Genomic DNA, 17374 nt, shown 5'->3' on the forward strand with positions numbered 1-17374 from the left:
TTATTTAACACTTTTAATACTGTGTTTGGCTTTACAGGTCATGTATTCTGCTTCACAAGGGATCTGCAGCGGCCCTTCAGCCAATTTTGAGTCTTATGTTTGTTTGTACACACCTGGATTTTAGCTTCTGCAATTTCATCATATGAATTAAATACTGACCATAAAGCCCTTACTGATTTCTAATTTAATGTCTTCTGGCATCAATGAGTTTTTACAGCCCAACAACCTGTCGGTGGTCACACCTCTGACCACTGTGGGTGGGCACTATGGTTGCCTCGGCTCTTTGAAAAAAAAAAGCTTTTTGTCTGGAATCTTTGCAACCTTTTCTGTTAACTCTCAGCAGGAGTTGTCACTGAGCCCTTGGAGAAAAGTTACGTTGTGTTTGCAAAAGCCACAGTTCCTTTACATTCCAGCCTCGTCCTCAGCTCACGGCTGCACACCACCGTTACACATTCACTCCGTTTCCTTATCATATGCTTAAAAAAGTAAACTGTAAGTAAGAGTCCTGCTGTTTTTTCTAGTGTAGTCTCATTACAGCTTTTTTTAATGGTACATTGATTTTGTGCTTCGTAAAATCGTCTGGCTTGGTTATTTACAACCTTGTTTTCCTCTCAGACCTTCCAGGTGCTAATATATGTCAGATTTCAAAGACGCTCTTTGTACAGTGAATCAATAATGAGTAACAAATACAAGCCAAGATGCAACAAACAGGAAGGCAACATAATAATGGGTACGAATGCCTATTCTTTTGTATTGCATTGTAAAGACAGAGTGTGTGTTTTTACCTTTAAGTGCTTTGTCTCCACCATTATCACTTCCTGGTGTTGTCACCTCGTCCGACACCTCACCTGATTTAGCAGACAAACACCCAAACACTCCACATCATAATCAATACAGGGTTAAGTGCTCACCTAATGTTAATGGCTTATATTGAGTCATTTATAAGAAGCTTTTATTCCAAGTGTCCAAATATAATCCAAGCAGCACCAAATTGGTGTTGGGGCATCAACGATTTTGTATTCACAAGTACAGGAGTTTAACCGGATGGATGGATGGATGGATGGATGGATGGATGGATGGATAGATGGATGGATGGATGGATGGATAGATAGATAGATAGATAGATAGATAGATAGATAGATAGATAGATAGATAGATAGATAGATAGATAGATAGATAGATAGATAGATAGATAGATAGATAGATAGACGGATGAATGGATGGATAGATAGACAGACAGATAGATAGATATACATGGAAAAATAAAAATAGAGATATAGATGGATGAATGAATGAATGAATGGATGGATGGATGTCTGTGTGTTAAATATACTGGTTCTACTAGGACAGCATACCATTGTGTAGTGTTTTGTTGTTCTCATTGCTCTGACTGTTTTCATTATTTTCAGTCTGTTTTGAACCACTTGTCCCTCCAGGCTCCGGTTCCGCTCCTAATCCCTCTTTGTTTTGTCCCGATCGATTCGTTCCTTCATCTGTTTGTCCCTCCTGACCTCCTGCCTCCTGTTGAGCCTTCTCTTCTGCCTCACGTCTGGCCTTCTCCTCCGTCTCTGTAGTTCAGGCAGTAAAATGATGACAAAAAATCATTTAGCTCCTCACTGCATCATAACAAATGTTTATACATTTAAAAGTACAATGCCTGGTCTTTATTTCAATAAGTAAAGATAATTTAGGAGCGTTTGATTAGATAATTACTGCAGTGATAATTACTCAGCTGGCAATAATTCTTTTAACTCTAAATTATGCCATGAGTAGCTTATTATTTTTTGAACAACCCTGTTGGACGACAGTGAAATCCTGTCCTCTGTTTGAGTCTTCAGGCTTGGTAATCGCTGGTATGTAAACCTAAGTGGCGCTAACCTTTAGCAGCACGAGCCTTCCACCTCTCGCGGTTCTGCAGGACCTGCTCGTTCCAGATGGCTTTAAAGTTCTTCAGGTCGACAGCGAGCAGCGAGCCGTTGTGCGAGGCGCTGCTCTCCGTCGCCGGGCTGTTCACGCTCGTCTGTTTCGATTCTGCTGCCGAGATGCTGCTCAGACTGCATGAAAAAAAGGTTACAGACACTAACGGCATGCGAAAATACGAGCAAGAGCTCGTGATGCTGAGGTTAAGACCTGAAGCTGAGAGGTTTGCTTGAAAAATAGCTGCAATCAGGAGAGAATTGCCTGAAAGCAGACGGTATAGAGCTAAATAATATCATTCCATCTTTATAAATGATTATAACTATCAGACCACATTTTATCTGGGTAATTACAGGGTTCCTTGGCACCGTACAATAGCTGTGTAGCAAATGTCAAGCAGCAATCACGTCCCTTTTTTTTTGGCTTACGACCTACCCAAGGGTTTGAAAACCCCTATTTTGAGTGCATTCAGTTGAAGTCATAATGTTTACATACACATAGCAGTGTAACGCTCGCTTGACTGTGGCTAGTGTTGTGCAAAATGTCATCTATTTTCCAGCAGACACCAAATTAGGTGCAGACCTGTTTTTGGTAGTTTATTATTCAGTTTGCCTTTTCCCTTTTGACCCCGTCTGACCCTCCCTCCCTCAGTCACGTCTAGTTGTGTTTGTTTGGACACCCGGTCGGGTCGGGAGCTCTGCTGAGATTCAAACTCATGAGTTTACTCCACCTAAGCGCCCTGACATTTCACTATTCAGTGATACAGATGTTTTTGGTTCGCACAGCTGTATCTGTGTGATCGTATTAGCTCTAAAACAATAAGCGCTGCTTAAAATGTGCTCAGCGGAGATGAATTAATGCTAACAGATCAGAACCCGCCGGACCGGATGATTCGATTTTTCCATTTCAGTGCATTAGAAGAAACTGCTGAATGGTGGAGAGAAGCAGCAGAAATTTCAACCCTTTTTCAGTGATCTGGACAGATTAAGGTCAGTGACCTGACAGATCTACTGACCTTGACCTGCGGAATCCTGCCAGACTGGAGTGTGTGGCCTCGTCGATGAGCGGCGTCACAATCTTCTCAGACATGTCCGTCAGGACGGTGAACGTGGGAACCACGATGAAGTCGATGAACCCTGCACACGCAGAACGATTTATACTGTCAGTGCCAAAATAACTGAACGTTCTTTCATTCGCAGGACTTGGTTTAGTAAAATGTGCAGCTTTATACCAGTAAAATGAAAGTGCAATGAATTTAGTCTTTTAAATAAGTAAAATGCCACAAGCGCCTCTGTTCTCTTTTGCTAGTGCTGTTTGCACGTTCGACATGTGTTGCCATCGTTTTTTGTCTGATCAATTGTGCACATTTTTAAGACTAAAAAAATCACACATTACAATGCTAATTGTAAAACGGTTGGGATGGATAAATAATAAAAGCACCATTGGCTTGTTAATGTGTAGGAAGGGACCAGACCAGTAGGAGCCACGATAACCATAATTTATCCCCCTAGAATTTACATTTTGGGGATTTCTAATGTCATGTGTATACTGTAAAAATCCAAAATCTTATGAAGGGAATTACTGCTGGCTGATCTGCTGTCAATCCCAGTGTTACCTGGTACAGCATTTAAGAAAATGTATGAAAATGTGTGAATTAGGATGGACATATTTGTCTAGTTCGTCTCATGTTTTGTTTTTTATGATATTTAGGATGTTTTTCTTCACCACTGTTGTCCTCAGCTTGTTCATTCGAGGTTTTTGGTTCTGGAATCTATAAGCTGCTTTGATAAAATGTTGACTGTAAAAAGTGCTACACAAACGAGCAGATATTATAATTAAGAGTAAGCATAGGTTGTGTAGATTCCATCAGTTCTGTTTGTATTTCAGTGAATCAAGGTCTGAGAATGATTTTTGCACACTAAATAAAGCACAGTTAGATTTGGTACGTGTTTCTATTTCTTACCGATTTGAGACTGGGCCACCATGGTGGATTTACGGTCACACAGCGGTGAGAAGGGCAGTCCCAGCTCTGCCTCTTTATCACCCTGAAATTAGACAGAAAGCAGGTAAAGTACCACAGTTTTATCAGACTCTGACAGCTGTGGAACTTAAAATCTAAACAAATACAGATCCTTACTTTAGAAATTCTATCACACCTGCAGTACTAGTGCTAGAACAACTTAATGCTTGTGTGTAAGGTAACATTTTCTGAACTGAGCGTTAAACATGACGTGATGACATGATGTCTGGGTGTTTGTACAGACCTTGACAACATGACAACTCTTGTGCATACTCTGTGGACACAAACTAGCCAAACTAGGCCTATTTATATGGTGCTCTGCCCATTAACTTCATGCCCTTTGTGTCTCTACTTCCTCTTCAACTGTGGTGCAGCTGATACAGACATGGTCTCACTCACACATTCACACACACATTTACACACAATTAAGTTTACATGTTCTCGCAAGCTCATTAATGGTGAAGTAGTGTCACCCTGTCCAGCTGAGCTAAATGTACCACTGCTGTAGGTTGGTTAATGTAAGATTGGTTGTATGGACGGTCAGTACAAGCATATTCAGAACGAACCCTGACCCCCCCCCCCCCCCCCCCCCTTCCCCCTCCACCCCCACCCGTGTCCTGCTGTCTCGAGCTGATGTGTTTTTGTACTGTTGTGGGTTTTTATTTCCTGATCAGAGTGACCGAACTACACAGCTACAGCTCTGACAGCACTCGCGTGGTCACGCAGTTCCAGAGAAACCACAGTGTGTTGAAGGTTCAGCTATTGTAACTGCTTTATATTTGCTTACCTTACCCTACATATTAGTTATATTAAATACACTAGTCCACACAATATGGCTAAAAATATTTGGACACCTGAAGATGAGCTTGTTTGACGTCCGATAAAAAAAAAATGCTATTAAAACAAAGTGACCTTTATGTGTTCGCCTCAGCTATAACAACAGCCGCTCTGCTGAAAGCCTTCTCACAAAACGTTAAAGTATGCCTGTGGGAATTTGTATCCATTCAGTCAAAAGGGCGTTTGTTTGACTGGACACTGATTTTGGTCCAGAAAGCCTGAACTGATGTTCCAGTTGGACTGTGTCCTTGTGTACCGGTCGGATCAGAAGACTAAGCAGAGATTCTGAGAGGGTGTGGATCATCATTCACACTCATACACACACCTGTAAGAAGAACTCCTCGAGCAGCGTGCTGGTCCAGCGGTGGTGCAGGTCCCAGTTCTTAGCTGGATGGCTGATATCAGCAGTGTGTAAGACCAGAGACAGAGCCTTGGGTTTATCAATCCTGTCCATACAACACAGTACCAACATCATTCAGCTGTTAGTGTCAACATATTTTAGCCATTTATCAGTATTGGTCAGGGTCACTGTGCCAGGGCTAGAATAACTTAATAAACACACACATACCTAACCATACACATCATCTAGGGGTAATTAAAAGCACCCAAAATACTTTCTTATGTTTTTGGGTGGTGGAAAGAAATCCACAGACACAAAGAGAACACGAAGTGAATGGATGCTGGGATTGAACCCAGGTTTCTCTGAACCATGTTGTTGTACAAGACCCACAAAATCTGCTGTGCCACTGTGCCACACCGTCTCCATATCTGAGCTTAAATTAACCCGTGTGCCTCCTGCAATTCATTCTGATGGGTTTGACCTCTTTCTACAGGACGATGCGCTGCCACACACGTCAAGAGACGGCAAATTATGGTTAGAGGAACACTCAACTGAGTTTGGGGTTTTGGTTTTCCCACCGAAGTCACCATAGAACGTTATGGAACATGTCTGTGATGCCATACAGAAACCCTACACCTGGGAAACAACAGGATTGTGGGGTGTTCTGCAGGAACTGTGATGTTCATTGGCATTTCCCCAATCTTGTGGAGTTCATGTGTCGTCATATATAGGACCTATCAAGTATAGAACTGGTGTACCAGTTTTTCTGGCACTTCAGTTTAAACAGAACAAAACAAAGAGACGTCAAAAACAGTAAAGAGTCAGAATCTCTCACCCCTCAGGCTGCTGGAGGAAGTTCTTCATGGATTTGACTTGTTGGAAATGGCAGGACATGTCCGTGGCCAAAACCATCTCCACCACGAGAGCTCTGAACTCCCTGTGTACAACAAAATACGACACATGATCGATCCACCTATTTCAGCATTTACATTTGGGCATATAGTGTGAACCAGGGTTTTAAAGTGAAACACATTTTGTCCATGATTTTCACCACAATGCAGGCAACACAGAATGAAATATTCTTAATTATTAAAATTGGTGGCAATCTGGTCCCACTGTGGTTTACAAAATGTACTGTAAAACCTCCACAAGGGGGCGTTCATGCCCAAGTTCATTTAATGTTTATGTATATTTGATTATTTAATTATTATTAATTCTCTCTGCGACCCACCCAAGAGTCGTGACCCCCTGGTGTAAGCCACCAGCAAGCCTCTGTGATAGCTTATAATAATCTTAATAATGAGAACGGTCATGACTGATGATGATGATAGTGATGATGCATGTGTAGGCTGTTTTACCTCCAGTCATCTTTGGACAGGTTGTAGAGGATGTTCATCTCATCATCTTCCTGCAGGAGGCGATAGGCTGCACTCACATGGTGGCTCTCCAGTACTGACCGGTCGTTGTACAGAATCGCTGTGTCTGATCTGAACAGAGCAGCGCAGTGACAGTAATGAGGGTAACTTCTTAGGGCAACTAGGGTAACCTAGTGCGTACAGGTTTGGGCTATCAGTCGGAAGAATCCAGGTTTGCTATGCAGCCGCTGTTGGGCCCTTGAGCAAGGCCTGTCTGCTCCAGGGGCGCCATACAATGCACTCTGACCCAGCTTCCAAACAAGCTGGGATATGCGGAAAAATCTGTATATATAACAAATAAAAGCATCCTTCTGATCTGAGGTCAGTCGACTCTCATGCAAAACTCAAATCACTTCTATAAAACATTATAATTTGGTTGGGATTTTATACACGGACGTAACTGAGTTAAAGTCGAGTTGTACATTAAACGGGACGTATTGGGACTTACATTATTCCTGTAACAGTTATTTCCCTGTGTTGTGCCTGAATGATTAAAATGTTTGAATGTTTCTGCATTGAGGGAATTTTATACATGAGCAGCAAACACTTCACTACATCAGAACTGTGACCTGGAGACATTTCTGAGGAACCTGACTGAATACAAAGTACGTCAGAAGCTCTGTGTTTAGCCTCTCAGTGTCTCCGTCAGTCCTGCTGGAGCGATTGCTCTCAGTTCTGCCTCGGCTCGGTGTCACTGACTCAGTTTTTCTTGTTTTTCCCCCTCAGCCGCGTAACTGAGGTTTCATTAATTCTGCTCTCAGAGTGCTAATGTAACTGCAGGCTGGAAGTGTGTGTGTGTGTGTGTGTGTGTGTGTGTGTGTGTGACAGAGAGAGAAAATGTGTGTGTGTGCGTGTGTGTGTGTGTGTGTTACACTAGATAAAGTAATTCACTGCATATGCTTTAGTAAGTATGTGTGTGTGTCTGCGTGTGTGTGTGTGTGTGTCTGTAGGTGTGTGTAAGTGTGTGTGTGTTACACTAGATAAAGTAATTTATGTGTGTTCTACACTATTGTGCTTTCGTTTTGTGTGTATGTGTGTGTGTCTGTAGGTGTGTGTGTGTGTGTGTTAGACTAGATAAAGTAATTTATGTGTGTTCTGCACTACACATGCTTTCATTGTGTGTGTAAGTATGTGTGTGTATCTGCAGGTGTGTGTGTGTGTGTCTGTAGGTGTGTGTGTTACACTAGATAAAGTAATTTATGTGTGTTCTACTCTACATATGCTTTTGTTCTGTGTGTGTGTGTCTGTGTGTAAGTGTGTGTGTGTGTGTGTGTGTGTGTTACCTGGTCTGGATGTGGAAATTGTTGGTGGTACCGGTGTGCTCGTAGTCGTGCACCGCAGCCGCAAAGATCATCGCAAAAATCTCCAACTCCGTCAACCAGTGCTAAAAAATAAATAAACAATAATAATAAATGTGTGATAAAATTTTTATTCTATTTTTACTGAAATTAGTCCTAACTACACAAAAAAATTATAACGTGAAATGAATTTAAAAAACTCCAAAAAAGAAAATGTAATAATAATAATAATAATGTAATAAATATTGAAATAATAAATACAACAAAAATATATAATTATAAAATAAGATGGGACAACAAGGGAAATAAAAAAAACAATAAGAAATAATTTTTTAAAAATTAAAAATATATATTTAAACTAATACTATAGAAATACAAAAAAACATTAAATTATTTATATTACTCTGTACTTTCTCCCGTGTGAAGCTCCTTTACAAATAGAGGAAAATTTATAATAATAATTGTATTAAATGTATAATGTATAATTACTTAGATCCGTTCAGATCTCCTAAATACAAATAAATAATCTTTTTATGTAAATTTTATGAAATATGAGTCACGTTCACAGTAAAGAATGTTATTTATATTAAGACATCATAAAAATTTTACATCATTGTTAATGCCAAATAAACAGGCAGGGAGAAAGAGATAGAATTCAACTAAAGACACTTTGTGTAACGAACCCACCTGCCCCCATTATGAGGCACAGCCCGGCCCCATTACACTTTTATTAAAGAATAATGAGAAAGAAACATTAATTAAGAGGGCAGGACATAAACTACAAGAACAAACCACCTAAACAAATATTTAATGAGCTATTGATTCTGATCCAGCTCGGGGTATGTGTGTGTAGAGGTGTGTGTGTGTGTGTGTGTGTGATGGATGATGGTGCTGCTGGGTTTTTGTATAATGCAGTTACAAATAGAGAACAAACGCTGGTGACAGTTTGATTAAAGCAAACCGTGACAGGATGTCGTGCTGCAGCTTACAAATATTTGTTTATTATAATCCATTTATTTATTCTGATCAGGGTCACGGTGGGTGTGGTGTCACCGAGAAGAGCTAAACAGAAGGAATACCCCCCGGTGTTTTGGTTCTACACTGAATTCTATGACTTACCACCATGCCAGTCTTCAGCAGCAGGTAGTGTACGGTCTGTGTTACGTCTGCAGCGTGGATGAGGTTGTGGTACGGGTTCTTATGTTTGCTGTAACCCACTTCCAAAGCTTCCACAAACGACACCAGAGCTGATATGGGGATCTAGAACAAAAAAAGAAGTATGCTGAAGAAGTTCATGCTGGTTCTGATAGAAAGGTGTCAGAATACACAGAGCATCACAGTTTGTTGTGTATGGGGCAGCAAAAGGGGGACCAACACAATATTAGGAAGGTGGTCAAAATGTTATGCCTGATCGGTGTACATTTACATTTTTGGCATTTAGCAGATGCTTTTATCCAAAAATTAAGGGTTAAGGGCCTTGCTCAAGGGCCCAACAGTGGGCCCAACCTGGCAGTGGAGGGGTTTAAACCAGCAACCTTCTGCTTACTAGTCCAGTACCTTAACCGGAGGCAATCAAACATAGTCATGGACAATTTTGTATCTCCAGTTCACCTCTTTGGACTGTGGGAGGAAACTGGAGCTCCCCGAGGAAACCCACGCAGGACCTTCTTGCTGTGACGCGCCAGTGCTACCCACCGAGCCACTGTGCCACCCCAAGCATTGCATTAATAATCACATTCACAAAACCAAGAGTCTGGAGAAAGTAAACACACTTTTCTTGTGATGGTTAGTACATAGCGTGTGATACGTTGCGTGACGTGGTACAAAACAGACCCACGTTTACCTTGAACCTGCTGATGAGGTCGTATCTGGTGAGAAGCTCGTAAAAGATGAATTTCAGAGCGTGCTCTCCATTGGAATCATTCAGGGCGAAGACATCAAACGACCACTTATCTACATGCTGCAGACAAAAACACAGAGTCAGAAAAACTAGGGCACTTCAGATCCTGCAGAGGTTCCGGGGCGAGAGAGGGAACGAGAGTGTCGTGTTTAATACGAGTGTGATTCTGACCTTCAGCACGGTGATGACGGATGCTGGGTAGCTCAGTCCCACCATGTTGGAGGTTCGTCTGTACATCCTGTTTGGAGGAGATAAGGAGCAAATAAGCACCGTCACAAGCTTTAACAACAGCAGTACAACAACTTAAACCACAGATTCATGGACTGAGTTCCCAATAATAACAAGTGAATTTTAACATATTATTCTTATTATTCAGGTTTATAGTGGGTCAGATTCATTAGGCAAAAGGCAGGAGGTACCCGGACAGGTGCCAGTCCATCACAGCGTAGAAACACACACGTTACACTTAGTAGCTCCGACTGGCCTGAATGCATGTCTTTGGGTTTGTGGGAAGAAACCGGATCACCAGGAGGAAACCCACATGGACTTTGAAGGAAACTTTGAGGGTCCAGGGAATCAAACCCAGCCCCTTCCTGCTGTGAGGCAACGGGTTTTAAAATTGAAGGTTGAATTGAAGGTTACTGTGCCATAATCACATTAGTGTTGCCAACCAGTCCTTCGCTGCTGGGCATCCCGATCACGTTCGAGGAGGGTATATTTGCCAGCTCCACGCCCCTTTTGATGCATGCACAGTCCCTGATTCCCATTCTTTTTCATCTGTGCTTCGTCTGCTAACCAGGGTCCTCACAAAGCATTTGAAGACCGTACCCACTTAGTCTGGCCTTTTCTCACCCAGCAGACTCAGTAGCCAGTTGTTGTCCGCTGCAGGCTCTGCCAATTGTGCCAGCTAGATGGCGCCCAGCCGACCAGTAGCAGAGCCGAGGTTCGAACCGGGGTGAGTCTCAGTGCTGGTGTGCTAGAGGAATATCCCGCTGCACCCCCTGAGTGCCCACATTTGGATTTAATTGTTATTTACAAAAAAAAAAAAAACTATAAACAAGAACCTCCTGTTTTACTTCAATTAAATGTATGGATTTCAGTGGCTACATACTTTTGGCCATGTAGTCCGTTTGTGTTTTGCTGGGTTTTTAACATCTCTCTGTAACGACTCCTTCTAAAACATCCCACGTGAGACTCTTGTCCTGTTAGCAAACTAAAAATCAAACCCGTAGGCGTCCCTACTTTTAATTTATTTAATGTAGCGCTGGACAGAAACTCATTACAACATAAAGGAAGTAAAAAAGCTAAAAATGAAAATCTTCCTTTAGTACGGTGTCGCTTCGTGTTTGGTAGGTGTCGGCTGGTGAAATGGCTGGTTGGGTTTAAATGTTCTGACTGGATTTATGGAGATTTTTCTGGCCGGAGAACTTTATGAGCTCCAGCAGACTGAAAGTGTTTCGGCAGCACATTTGAAGGTATTTTAAAACGTCGATACAGCCCTGCGTGTTTCTCTCAGATAAAGTCTGGAGTCCATAATGTGACTATCAGCATGTACACACAGCGTTATTGATGTAAAGCACCAAGGCGCCTGCTCCAAAGAGCAAAAAGAACTACTGCAGGAGTCGGCATTACGTTTTACATTTACATTTTCAGCATTTAGGAGATGCTTTTATCCAAAGAGACTTACATTACTGACAGTGTACTGTCTAAGCAGCTGTGGGTTGAGGGTCTTGCTCAAGGGTCCAACAATGGCAACCTGGCAGTGGTGGTGCTTGAACCAGCGAATAATTCAGTCCCTTTACCACAATACTACAACTAATTATTATCATTTATTTATTTATTGTCTGTTTTACCACCGTTGTATCCTGGTCAGGGACGCAGTGGGTCTGATTCACTGCTTGAAAGGCAAGAGACACCCCAGACAGGTTGGGAATCAAACCCAGGACCTTCCTGCTATGAGGCGACAGTGTTACCCACCAAGCTATCATGCCACCTTAGGTGTAGCTTATATGAAAAAAAATAAACGTAGATACCAGATGGGTTTTACCTAATAAAGTATACATGTATACTGTATTTATATTTAAATAGAAGTTGAAATGGGGTTTGATCAAAATCTGACTTTATTAAAGTGTAAAGCATCTGGAAAATCCTGGTAAAAGTTGTTTTTTATGTTGTTTAGACGGTTAGGAGGTGCAAGAACTTTAGCCAATTTTCAGTGAGCTGTGATGACAGCTCTTGCCGCTTTAACTACCACATTATCAGATTTAAAAGAGTGTGAGGTGTCATTGAAGTTTGAATCAAAATGTAGTCAGACTGTGTATAAAAACAAAGGAACAAACCTCTCTACAAATATCCCGGCCTGCACGGCGTGTACGATGCTGCGGAATCTCGGCTTCTCCTCAGTCTTCCTCAGCATCAGACCCATCTGCCGCGTGAAGGTGGACGCCAGCCAATCACGCACCTCGGACGGCACCGAGTCCGACTGGATATCGCTGAGCTCATCCTCCGTGTCCACCAAACGCCTGGAGGAGAAAAACACACACGTCACACACTTTAGGTTCACGTCCATCAGGATTCCTGCCATGACAGAGAGCCGGGCGCTGAGAGAATCGTGTATGATGCCAGCTGAACGATGTTAGACCCGTGCCAACCTCTTTAACCCAGGTCACCACACCTATCCGGATGATTAGGATCATTCCTGGATCACTTCATTCAGAGCAGACAGTCATTAAAAACACGTTTCACACTTCTGAGTGATGCTAGATGAACGCCGCTACGCTGAAATCAGTTGTTGAAGCTGTTAAAATGTACGTACATATTTAATATAAGCAGAATGTTACAATTATGCTTTAAATATGCAAATTAAATGATGTTTTGGATTAAATTCAAGTTTGTGTAGTCTTGAATATTGGAAATGCCATGAAATCAATGTCAAATATTTATGTACATGTGTAAAAAATAAAATAAAATAATTAATTAATGATTTCTGCAACCTTTTCTGTGACTGAATGACTGAATATACTGGGTCATCAAGATACATACAGAATCACTGATTGATAATTTGGTGGTATAGAAACCTGATACACCCAAAAAACATGATACAAATAGCCACAAGGGCTTGGGAGTACTTCGGAATACTGTTGTCACTTAACAAAGTCCACCGCTGCATCAAGCGCAACATGAAACCTGCCCTCACCAAGCTGCTACTAACTGCACAGATCACTTTACATTCTGTACATAAATAACTTCTATTTGTGCAATAATAATTACTGATATTATTATTTTTCTCTACTGTGATAAGATACCGGTTACACTGTTCTGTTTGCACCATTTAACTATGTGTACACATGCATTTTTTCAAGTTTTGTTGTATAACTACAATTACAAAGTAGGTAACTACACTTAAAAAATCATTTTAAAAACTGAGCACTGAGGCTGACACTGTACCTTGTCTCTTCGATGTAGACGGACTCCAGCACTGATGCTGCATATTCCAGGTTCTTCTTCAGGTCGATGAGAGACGCTTCACCTCGCTCCAGCTGTTTCACCAAACATCTCAACCTACACGGAACAAAAATGAGAGATTTACATCCCAACCGCACTGAGAGGATTTTGGTGACACCTACAGTTTAGGGATTAACTAATATGTAAAGAAAAAAAACCCTCTCAAAATCTTAAAATAAATGTAAAAGCACTAACAAGTGCATGAGATCACAACTCACTCGAGGTACTGGACTAGTAATCAGAAGGTCGCTGGTTTGAGCCCCTTAACCCTCAAATGCTCAGACTGTATTCTGTCACAGTATAAAGGATGGATAAAGGCATCTTCTAAATGCCGTAAATGTAAACTCTATTTACATCCACTTCATGTAAATCACACGTGTCAAACTCAAGGCCCACAGGCCAAATCCGGCCCACCACGTCATTTTTTGTGGCCCGCAAGAGCTTAAAAGACGCATGATTGTCTTAAAATACACTGTAAAATCGTACATAAACTGCATCTCCAACAATGCATGCCGATTTTGTGACCCACAAAGTGACCGCATCCCGCCACTGTTTCCACATAAGCGTTTAACTGAGGCAGGTTTCCAACAAGTGATGTTAAGAAATATCTACAAATAATTCCAAAATGTACAAGAAGAGAAAATTGAAGCAAAAGGAGGAATTTAATGAAAGATGGGGAAGTGAAAACAAGTTCGTGCTTCAAGAAGAGAAACCGAATCGTCTCTTGTGTGATGAGGCCGTGTCTGTGGTAAAGGAGTACAATATAAATGTAAATATACGTTATAAACATACAGTATAAATTTGGCATTTTGACACCAAACAGAATTTAGCCTCCAAGAAAAACAAAAAACTCTGAGGGCCACCATAATGCAGATGTGGCCCTCGGTGAAAATGAGTTTGACACCTCTGGTACCACCCGATGTAGTGCAAGAAAATAAAAGAATATAAGAACGCAAGAGGTGCAGCTTATAGACATCATGTGTGCAAAACAGTACTGTGTGTAAATGTGCCTATCAAATGGTACCAGTTGCCAGATTGATTTTCTTTCATGGGTAAGAGTGATTATAGATTTTGGTGAACATACTGAAGAAAATTTCTGCTTTTCATACTAAACCCTGAAATTCAGATCAGTGATTTTTTTTGCTAGTTTAGGACGTGCTTTACATTTTCAGCATTTAGCAGACGCTTTCATCCAAAGCGACTTAAACAATGAGTGGAACACAATGAGCAACTGAGGGTTAAGGGTCTTGCTCAGGGACCCAACAGTGGCAACTCGGTGGTGGTGGGGCTTGAACCGGCAACCTTCTGTTTACTAGTCCAGTACCTTAACCACTGAGCTATCACTGGCCTTAGTGGTCGGGGTGATCTCAGCACCACGCTGATCGCTACGAGAATGTTTCTCTGCATTTAACACATCATTACACCTCCGTTCCAGGACTGCGCTCCTCAACCCCAACCCCACCACTCTAAACCCCCAACACACACACAGACACACAGATATCCACAAACTACCACTTCTTAGGGTTCTTAAACACACATCACGTTATAATGACACATTTTAATTTTGCTAATTGCACCAGATGATCCGTGAAGATTCTCAGCTCCCCAAAATAAAAATCGATTAAAGAACGTAGAGAAGTATTAAAAAAGAAATTAGAGAAGATTAAACTAATTACAGATTAAACTAATAAATACAAACTCTTAATGACAGTTAGTATTAGATAGACAGGGATGGATGGATAGATACAGACAGACAGACAGACAGACAGAAGGATAGATAGATAGATATGGTATTAGATAGATAGACAGCAGACAAACAGACAAACAGGCAGATAGACAGACAGATAGACAGATATGGTATTAGATAGGTAGGTAGACAGACAGACAGATAGACAGACAGATATATATGGTATGAGATAGATAGACAGACGTACAAACAGACAAACAAGCAATTAGGTAGATAGACAGACAGATGGATGGACGGATGGACGAACAGACAGACAGATAGATATATATGGTATTAGATAGATAGACAGACATACAGACAGACAGACACGCAGACAGACAGACAAACAAGCAATTAGGTAGATAGACAGACAGACAGACAGATGGATGGACGGACAGACAGACAGATAGACAGATACTTTATTTATTCCAAAGAAAATGATTAATTAGAAAATATTACAAGCTTTCCTTCAAAACTACAGACAACAACGTAAACGTTACAGACAGGAAGTGTGTGAAGGTTACGGCAGCCATCAACAGGGTGAACGTGATGCTTTTCATGTGAATAAGTGTGTGTGTGTGGGTGGAGGGGTGTTATGGGGACTGAGTGCTGGACTGAGTACAAGCACAGCTGTTAAGCACAGTGGGGTCAGGGGTGTGGACCGGTTCTTCCTCACTGATGCGTTTCAGCTCTCTGTGGATTCACAGATTCACTTTATTTTCTCAGGAATGACAGACGGGATGAAGCACGGCGGGTCACCAGCGGGATTCTGAGCACTGAGCGGTTCTAATGTAGGTCGCAGCGCCGGACACAACAGCGTACTGAGTAAACCTTTCACTTCATCCAGTTCTGACATCATTCAGATAACTGTCACGTCAGGAGAGCAAATATCTGACCTCAAAAACACCACTTCATCTAAAACTACCAACAGAGATCAGAGAACACATAATTCACACAGTGAACAAATTCTATTAGATTGATTTAGTCATATCCAACTTACCTGCTATCATATTTCACATCTACTGCTGCAGACCTCCATTCCTGACCGAGGAGGGCCGTAACTAACACACACGCCCTCCAGAACATGTGCAGTAGTCGACACATCAATCATGCATCGATCTCCATTATCCCCCGTCTCACTGTGCTAGTGTGTCTATTAGTTGGTGACACTGCGGCTTGAATACAGCTTTTGGATACATGCACCCATTCACCCGCCACGCCCGTTTTTTAGACCCATTTTTTGCCCCATTTACTTCTATTGACTTTTTAAAAGGCAAGCTGATCTACTGAATCTCTGCTTTACGTTAACATGGAAGCACACAACAACCTGAGCAAAAGTATTCACACCCCCACCAACTACATGACCAAAAGTATACGGACACCTTTACAGCCAAGCTTAGTTAGACACACACCTGATCTAATGAGATCAACAACCCACCCACAGAGCCCTGAGCTTTGGGGAGGTGCACAGTGTCCCACTTCTACCTAATATTTCTCTGAGGCCTTCACACTATTCAGTCTCCTGCTTGTAGCGCTCATTTATAAAGATCTCAACATAAAAGAAAACTATAAACCCTGTGTCAGGAACATTTAGCACTGAAGGTAAAATAATGTTTGAGTGTGAAAACAATCTGTTATATTCGCCTCTCTGATCCTGTTTAATCTCGCTGGTTCAAAAGCGACGAGCTGTAGATTTATCGTGTTACCATCTTAAGACCAGTATGGACTCCTGTCATCCCTCATGTGTCAGAGAACAATCAAAGCCTCGGGGTCAGTGCTACAGCAGACAAGAGGGTTTAGCACTGACCTGTCTAAACAATGCCACAACATGTTTACAGAGAGGAGGAAATCCCAAACAGCTCATCCCTGTTCATCCTGCCACCTGATCCCAAATCCCTCGTATTTACCTCCACACGACACACATCCAGCCTGAGGTCCTTATCCATCCCACTAATCTCAGTTCATCCTGAATCAGATTTATCTTTAACAGAACGTGAACGTGTGGGTCCAGTCCGAGATGATGTGTCATGTGTATTACGCATTAAAGTATTTTATCAGAGACCAGCTTTAAATTCCAAACAACATGATTTTATCTGAATCTGACAGATACACAAACAGCAAAAATGGATTTCTATAGTCAGGGTGTTCAATTTAGAATGATGGACGTCGGACTGGATGGACTGGTGACCTGTCCGTGTGTTTCCTGTCTGTCGCCCTATAGATCAGCAGTGCATCAAATTCTTTAGAGTTCTTTAGGGTGCATTTATTCATTTACTCCGAGTGTTTTAATGTATTCACGTCAGAAAGACTTAAGTGTACAGTAGATTTACAGTACCTGCTGCTCCCGCTGCCAGAACAGCCATTTCATTTGGAGCTGAGCGCTGCAGCCCTTCCATTTCATAACATAATGGATGTAC

General features: G+C 41.7%; 1 protein-coding gene across 1 annotated transcript in view; it reads right to left on the reverse strand.

The window, feature by feature from the left end:
• Positions 1 to 421: 421 nt before the first annotated feature.
• The window catches only part of pde1cb (phosphodiesterase 1C, calmodulin-dependent b), a 62426-nt gene continuing 45473 nt past the window's right edge, over positions 422 to 17374 (reverse strand). Inside the window, exons 4-18 of the mRNA XM_062987278.1 lie at positions 13175 to 13288; positions 12067 to 12249; positions 9899 to 9965; positions 9671 to 9787; positions 8947 to 9087; positions 7813 to 7913; positions 6473 to 6601; positions 5950 to 6051; positions 5100 to 5220; positions 3881 to 3962; positions 2933 to 3053; positions 1879 to 2054; positions 1356 to 1568; positions 786 to 848; positions 422 to 432 (exon numbers count right to left, since the gene is read on the reverse strand). Coding sequence (XP_062843348.1) covers positions 422 to 432; positions 786 to 848; positions 1356 to 1568; positions 1879 to 2054; positions 2933 to 3053; positions 3881 to 3962; positions 5100 to 5220; positions 5950 to 6051; positions 6473 to 6601; positions 7813 to 7913; positions 8947 to 9087; positions 9671 to 9787; positions 9899 to 9965; positions 12067 to 12249; positions 13175 to 13288 — 1741 coding nt within the window. The remainder of the gene's footprint in view (positions 433 to 785; positions 849 to 1355; positions 1569 to 1878; positions 2055 to 2932; positions 3054 to 3880; positions 3963 to 5099; positions 5221 to 5949; positions 6052 to 6472; positions 6602 to 7812; positions 7914 to 8946; positions 9088 to 9670; positions 9788 to 9898; positions 9966 to 12066; positions 12250 to 13174; positions 13289 to 17374) is intronic.

This window comes from Trichomycterus rosablanca, chromosome 25, assembly GCF_030014385.1.
Source record: "Trichomycterus rosablanca isolate fTriRos1 chromosome 25, fTriRos1.hap1, whole genome shotgun sequence".
Taxonomy (NCBI): Eukaryota; Metazoa; Chordata; class Actinopteri; order Siluriformes; family Trichomycteridae; genus Trichomycterus; species Trichomycterus rosablanca.